This window comes from Brachyistius frenatus, unplaced genomic scaffold (assembly GCF_029030835.1).
Source record: "Brachyistius frenatus isolate BFR_SWC_R1_liver_20210118 unplaced genomic scaffold, ASM2903083v1 Contig_94, whole genome shotgun sequence".
Classification (NCBI taxonomy): Eukaryota; Metazoa; Chordata; class Actinopteri; family Embiotocidae; genus Brachyistius; species Brachyistius frenatus.
The window spans coordinates 603,207-611,303 of NW_027210693.1; the positions used below are offsets into that span (position 1 = coordinate 603,207).

Genomic DNA, 8,097 nt, shown 5'->3' on the forward strand with positions numbered 1-8,097 from the left:
TGTTCTTCCTTGTGATTATTCATTTGAAACATCAGTACAACTGATCCTACGATACAGTTGTGGTCATTGACTTGTGTTTATGTTTGTGCTGCAGACGACTTAAAATATAGTTTAAAATAAGGACATGAAAGCCTCATTGCAGTAGCACAAACTTTATCCTTTGTTAACTGGTTATATTCAGTCAAAAATACAAAAGTTTGGGCATTTTAGTGTGGACAGAAACGATTTTGAAAACCCAAAAACGTTTCGCTGTTGGACACGATTTAAATTTGATGCCTTTGTAACGTGTTTGTTGGAAAGAGCTGACAGTTGTCACGACTCCAAAAAAAACAAACCCGTTTACTTTAAAGGATTTAAAAGTGTTTAAACAAAGACCGCAGACATGCAAATGAGGTTCCAACTGAAAGAAAGGGTTAAAAGAAGATAGTAAATATCCCAGGGACGATCCTCAACGCATCTGTCTCCCTCAGCCGTTCTGTGTGTGTGTGTGTGTGTGTGTGTGTGTGTGTGTGTGTGTGTGTGTGTGTGTGTGTGTGTGTGTGTGTGTGTGTGTGTGTGTGTGTGTGTGTGTGTGTGTTGTTTCAGGGTGTGTGAGGTTGGGTGGCGCTTATGGGCAGCGCCTGTGGAATGTGTTGTTTAGCCTGTCCAGCTGAAATCTGCCTTATTGAGCAGCGATAGCCTACAGACTCTCTGGCTCCTCAGGAAAGGTCGGAAGGGGTTGGGGTGGGGGTGGTGGGGGGTGTAACAGCTGTTACTCACTACCTGGGCCTTTACAAGCCTGATGGCTGGTCACTACAACTTTCCCACGCACTCGTAACCCTCTGTGTTTACATTGTCCAAGTATAAAGCTCCTTTCAGTTCAGCGGAGTAACTTTAGAAAAACGAATGCTCCAAGATGTTGTGGGTATAATTCAACCTTCTGACACAGCTCACATTTAGGGGCATTTAAGGCTTTGCGAACAGTAACAGAGTTAGTCTGAGGTCACCGTAGAATTAGTTTGAGATTATGATAACCATATTGTAGAAGTTACTAGCACCTTGTTGCTCTCCCAACCACACATGTTTCTAACATAAATCTTTAATACATGATTTCTGAATTTGGGCCGTTACAGTAATATTTTTATAAATTAAACTAAAAAGAAGACAATGCTATCAAGAGACTGGGTGTATTGCATTTACTATGAATTAATACGTTGATTATTCTTGCAAAACCAGTTGATTTTTGTCATGTTAACAAAAGGTTAAGAGGACAAGACAAAGCTTTCACGCTGATTGTTTTCGTCTGAACAACGCTCAAATAACCTGTTCAGGCCCGGCATTAACGTGTTCTGGGTGATCCAATCACAAGAGGACATCTCTGAGTACAGCTGTTCACACCAGCCACTGTCATGCGTCTCGGGATGCGTCCTGAGTGAATCTCACTTCTTGCTCGAGAAGTCAATTAACTCATTTTCATGTAAATAAACACATGACCAGGAGCAGAAGTGCAGGACAGTGATCAAACCAACATGTAAGAGACACCTTTGCTCACTCAAGCCTTATTTCAATGTGCCCTCTTAGAAATGTATGATGCTTTCGTAAATGTGTGAACACTTAAGTTTGTAATTCACAACCTGAACCGTCAGGCTCACCCCGATCACGGCAGTTCAGGCTCAGAGTATTAAATTATACCAGAGGAAAAACTAAAACTGAACCCAGAGGAGGCTTTGATGAACAGTTTTTATTCATAAACAGCTGTTTTATTGCCACCAGTTCAGTTTGCAGGTAAATCTCTGCTTTCTGTACAGTTCAGCTGCGCTCAGCAGAATTACCTGGACATTTTTTATTGGATATTTCTAGTGCCTATTAAGAGTAGGTGGACCTTTAATAAAAATGTGGCTATATAATCACCTCCGAATGTGGTCAGAGCAGAGCAAATCTCAGTGTGCACTCACGGTGTGCTGAGTGTGTTCACGCCTGTACTTTCAGCTGACCGCTTGTGATCGGATCACTCAGGACATTTGGTAATGCCACGTCTGAACAGGCTCCAATTGATACTTAAGAGTCTTCAGCCATGCAAGCAGATCTGAGGCTGTATTTAGGCACAAATGTACTTTTAGTTTAGCATGCATGCTAACATGGGGATGCTAAGGGGGTATAATGTTTACTATGTTCACCGTTTTAATTGAGTGTGATAGCATGCTAGCGTTCGCTAAACAGTACGCAAAATACTCTCTGACTGACGGATGCAATAGTTTTGCAGGTGTTCCATCATAAACCAAAATACCATATGAAAATTTGGATCTGCAAAGTTATTAAAATCCATTTCACAACTATTCAAAACCACAATTGACCTCGTTGTTACACCAGGGGATCATTAAAGTGATGAGGATTCATTTTCTGAGCACTGTGAATATTTATGTTAACTACAAACTGAAAGATCCTCAATTTACATAAATCAGAAGCAGAGAGAAGCAGCATTTTCTTATCTCGATAAAAAGACAGAATATTTAAACTGTTAATGAATCATTACTTATGAGAAAACACCGTTATGTTGATTTGGTAAATATTGCCACGACCACCACCCGTATAACTACGTGTGGGCAAGAAATGAGAACATAAACAAAACTTTCTGAAAAATATTAGTGTGGATTTTCTCTGTTGGCACCGTGTGAAACGAAGCCTGAAATCACCAGTGAGTGTCGTAAGCTCTTTGTCTACAACGATACAGTATTTTAAATGACAGAATTTGCATATAAAGCATGAAAACCAGGACTTTCATGACAAATTATTACATGGATTTTGGTATTTTGAAACATATAACCTGCATGTAAGTGTGTGTGTGTGTGTGTGTGTGTGTGTGTGTGTGTGTGTGTGTGTGTGTGTGTGTGTGTGTGTGTGTGTGTGTGTGTGTGTGTGTGTGTGTTTGTGTGTATGAAGTTCATATTTTCTCCCTCGCCGCATTCTTCTGTGTCTGACCGAGCTCTGACAGCGCTGCAGTGTGCAGAGGAGGAAAGGGAACACAGAGTCCTGAGTGGAGATATGAGGCCAGCCAGTCAGTCTGTGTTCAGGGGCGAGGGCCTGACCCGCCAGGACCCACAACTAACTGATATGAGGCCGGGCCAAGTGGGTCCAGACAGCAGCCAGGCTGAGAACAAAACAGAGGAGGGGAGGGAGAGGGACGGCAGCAGAGCGCCGGAGATATGTACAGAGTATGGACAGAATAAGGGACAGAGATAATAGTAAGACTCGGATGTGGCAGTCTTGCAGATCTTCTGAACCTCCCCAAAAAAAAAAAAAAGAAAAAAAAAAGCACTTAAGCCCGGTACGGACATTTTTGCTGTGAGGCACGCTGTGATATCCAAGACGCCCAGTAGCACCAAACCCTCCGGTGGCGCCGTCCACCGTAGAAATGAGAGGGAAAATGGAGGCCATTGTGATTCAGGGATCTTTTTTTTGTTTTTTGTTTTTTTAAGAGATTTTTATACTTCATGCTTCACTGATGTGACTTTACAGAGAGAGCTTCGTTAAACGTGGAATTCAACATTTTGGCAGCTATGCTTAATCCCTTTATTTATTTATTTATTTTTTTTTTGCAAAGGCTTGGGTGAAAAGATTAAAATAATATGAAGAAGGATTCAGGAGAGTTTGAGGTTGACAGACCAGACAACAAATAGAGACCCAAGTAAGCCACTGTTCCCTGCCAAGAAATAGTCCTGTACAGATATCCCTGTAAAACTTAAAGGATTAGACAAAACTAGTGGTTAATTTAGGCTATAAGTGTTTCCAACTGTTTTCAGCCTCCGTGCTAAACTAAGATGGCGGCCCGTAGCTTCGTATTTAATGTACTGACATCATTTAAGGCGGCAGCAGTACACTTTTATCCCGAAATGCCAAACTATTCCTGTAATTACAGAGGATTTGTGGAACATCTTGTTCTTCAGTTGGCCTTTTTATAGAGCATTAGTGGAGTGTCTCCATATTTTCACACCTTACAGTGGTTGTGTACAACGTTAATGTTTCATTGCGTCAACGTGGGGAAGCAGCTCGGCACCTTGTGATAGTTTAATTAGCTTGGTTCTTTCAGATGTTGGCGTGATTGTTGATGTTTCCCACATCTCCCGACAAGGATACAAAGATCCTGAGGGAAAGTTTCTTTCACAAAAATGTTTAATTTAGGGGATTTAATATTGATATTAAGACAGTTTTACCTGTAAAAGAAAAGAGCATTCAAATATCTGTAATAGTGGCTGAGATCTGTTCCTCCATGTCTAGCTGGTTTCAAAGACCATATAACCCAACGTGTTATTCTAATGTCCTGCCGCCATGGAAACCTGCTGTGTTCGACACTGTACTCCATCATGTCTGTCTGCAGATATGTGTGTAATAACAGTTCAGCTCATGACCATGTCCTCGTATATATGATGACAAGTTTCTGCAGAAGTGTTAGCATGTATTTGCACATTAATTAGAGAGAAAATGTATTAATGCTATAAAACAGAAAGATATTAATACCACACGTGTGTTGTTTGAAAGTATGTTGACAAAGCGGTAGTTGCAGATTAATGCTTTAATCATCAGTGACCTAATTAGCAGAACTGGTTAGGTTCAATAGATCATGATGATTATCGCGGGACATTTTTCTGCTCGGCTGCCTTCTGTTTTGGCTTGTTCATGCTTGTAGATTAACAACGCAGCTAAAACAAAACCAATTAAAATGAAATATTCAGAACTGTACGATGTTTTATCGTCTATGGCATAGATAAAACGTAGACTCTATGCTAACAAGTAAAAGCAGCGTGCCTGGGTCGAGTAAGTGTCTCCATCAGTGTCATATGAGCATTTGATGAGTCGGTAGGCTATGAGACAGTCACCTACACACAAATACCAGCCGGATAATACAGCTCCTGCATTGTGTCTCGCCATCACAATGGCGGTGGTGTGTGTGTGGTCCAGCCTGGCATATGGCCTGTGACCCCGCAGCCCCTCTGTCTGTGTCATTATGATACCGATAGTGTGGCCGTGAATAGAGGCAGTCAGGACTCAATAGACCCGACCGGGAGCATCACATAAAGACCCACGGCGTCTGTCTTTCACCGCAGACTGATTACCGGCTGCGTGTGTTTGTGTGCGCACGTACATGCATGTGTAGACGGGAGGATATAATGAGGCACCGTTGTATTATTGATGCTCCTCTTCTGCTACCTGCCTGCTGTTCGGTGGGCCGCTCGGTTTTGTCGGCTTCGGTGGGCTTGTGTTTGCTTCCAGCAGGTTTGGAAAAAGACCATCCAGTGTTTGTTTTTTTTTCTATGCGAGGAGCTCGATATCTTAAGAAACATGAGACCGTGTGGAATCAAGCGGCAGCGACTCGTCGATCATCTGGAAATTAATCAATTAATCATTCTAAGCCAAAATGTCAAACATGATCCATGTCTGGTTTATCAAATTAATGGATTTTCTGCTTTTCCTTTCATGTTTCCAACATAACAAGTTATTTGAAGATAATTGCCGACCTTGCTTTATTATTTATAGTGAGAATTTTCCAGAGTATTCTGACACTTTATTGTCAAAACATTCCATTTTTAGACCTAAAATATAATCAGATTAATCGACAGGTGAAATAATTAGTTGCCACATCAGTGTGAACGTTGCATTTTCAGACATTTATTGAATCAATCTCTAAATTAATGTATTCAGACTCACTAAGCATCATGGATCTCAATACATGTTACACTTACAAAGAATACAAAAATCTGCACATATGACAAGCAAATAAAATGATTACAAATTTTTTAATTATAAATTAAAACAAGACATCCATATTAAAACTCAGAAAAAAGAACTGTAAATACACAGAAAACGCATTTTCATCTACTGTCCTTGCAATATTTGTTTTTTAAAAGGCACGCTGAAGGTATAATAAAACAAAAAGCACAGGTGTGAAAGTAGTTAGAGCTACAACTGAAGATTATTTGGACTGTAACCATACAGTGTCTAACAGTGATGGCTCAACCAGAAGTCTTTCATGTCAATCCAAGCTGTCAAAGTGCACCCGGTGAGTCATGTAACTGCCTTTGGGAAAAAGGAAGAGGAATGTTTTACTTGTGGAACCAGGAGCACTTAAAATAGCTCTTCCCACTCCACAGCTCCATTGTACTACAAACTGCTGTGAAGTGCTGAGTCATCTGACAAGCCGTCAAAGTCATAGCTGTAATGTTTCAAACTGGCCTTCCTCGGTATTTCGTAGTTTTAGCGGACCCTTGAGCGGCACAAAGACCGTTTTCTGCCCCTTTGGCTTCCATCTCGACGTTTGTGGCCAACATGGACCTCAGGTGTAAGTGCTCCACTGGAGACAACTGTCACTTAAATTTACAACAATAACAACATCCCCACTTTATTTTAGGATGGGCTGTTATTGGCTGTCCACATCGCTGCAAAACACAGGAAGAAAAAACACAGTACATGGTTGTACTTTGTGTGGTGTATAAATAAAATTGCTCATATGACATAAAAATAAAAAGTAAACCACACAGAAAACAAAATAGTCACAAACACAAATGAATAGAATAGAGTCATTTACTTTGCTTTTCCTGCTGCGACAAATCAAAATATTTGCTTTGCAAGAGGCCCGTGCATTTCAGCCACCAATATCATCAGGTAACTTTTTTTTTTTTTTATTTTGTTATCTTGCATGAATCATATACATTTTCTCTTTGTGTCTTTTTTTTTTTTTTCCTGAATAGAAGTTTCCGGAGCTAAAGTTTAAGTACGTGGAGGAGGACCAGCCGGAGGACTTCTTCATCCCCTACGTCTGGTCCCTCGTCTTCAACTCCGGAGTCGGACTCCACTGGAGCCCGCACGGCATCGAGCTGTTCAGCATGGACTCCGGCTGAAACACCTGTTGCTGCAGATTTTTTTTGTCTTCATCCCCCGTTAAGTAAAGAGAAAAAAAAAAAAGACTTATGGCGCGAGTCAGTGTGTGTGTGTGTGTGTGTGTGTGGGTGTGGGTGTGTGTTTTGGGTGTGGGTGTGCATTACCCTTTAGAGTACGTGCACGCTGCTTTGAAAGTGCCTCGACCTTGTACGGGATGGTGTTTCTTTTTATGCAGCACAACCTCTTCTCCCCTCATATCATAATAACTCCTCTGCTTTGACACTGTGAAGCTTCTCCTGCGCTGGTTAACAGTTCACACAGAAGCTCCCACTCATGTCCACTCAGCCGTGTAGTCAATAATACCTTTTTAACATCTGAGCAGCTTCACCTGGTTCCACAGCACACGCCGACCTCTGTCGTTGTGAGGCGATCGGGACACTGGCGACCGATAATCCCACGTGCTTGTTTTTGTTCTTGCTTACGAAGGTAAAAGGTCAATTACATACAGTGTTACGCTGCTCTGGTGACCGGTCATTTACCGCTGCACTGAATGCTAAAATAGTTTCAACTGGATCTTCCATACAGGCGTCATGCTTTGAAACACACATTTCATTAAGTATCCTTTATTATGCTGACATTTAAGCATGATTATTTCATAAATTTGTTTTTTATTTAGACCAGAAATCGTTCCCTGAGTACGTCAGGTTTGTATATCACACTCTGTTGTGTTGTCATATGCCACAGTTACAGTTACTAGTTGTTTAATTCCCCACGTTCAAGTCCAGTTTAATTAAAGCTTGATTTCAGTCCCTGGATAATATGAGCTGCCTGCATCACTCTGATTCATGTGATTTCCTTGTTGCTTCCAGCTGTTTGACTTTACCCTGTCTGTGTCATTAGCTTTTTTTTTTCCTGATGCTAACCCACGGCAAGTACTTAAACTAGGACAGTCATTAAACTTCCTCTTCTATTGTGCATAATTACAGTTGTCTCTTAATTTGTTACTTTATTTGCATGCTTAACTAGAGACTTAAGTTATTTATTTTCATGTATATGTTTTTTTTATATATATATATTCAGCACCCCAAAATGTAAAATGGTGGTAGTACTACTGCTAATGAAAGAAGAAAAAACCATGGTACTATACTTTGATTATTCCCAGGTGGGAAACTGGCTTTATATTATTACATATAATATGACAACAGCTGTCATTTTGTGGCAAAGATTACTTTGAAAATAGGAGTT

At 40.8% G+C, this 8,097-nt stretch overlaps 1 protein-coding gene across 2 annotated transcripts in view; it reads left to right on the forward strand.

Annotated features, from left to right (window-relative positions):
- dym (dymeclin) overlaps window positions 1–6,988 on the forward strand; it is a 49,900-nt gene extending 42,912 nt beyond the window's left edge. For both annotated transcript variants that reach the window (XM_069710785.1, XM_069710786.1), the window contains exon 17: window positions 6,723–6,988. In XM_069710785.1, the coding sequence (XP_069566886.1) occupies window positions 6,723–6,872 (150 nt within the window). In that variant the 3' untranslated portion in view covers window positions 6,873–6,988. The remainder of the gene's footprint in view (window positions 1–6,722) is intronic.
- Window positions 6,989–8,097: the final 1,109 nt, after the last annotated feature.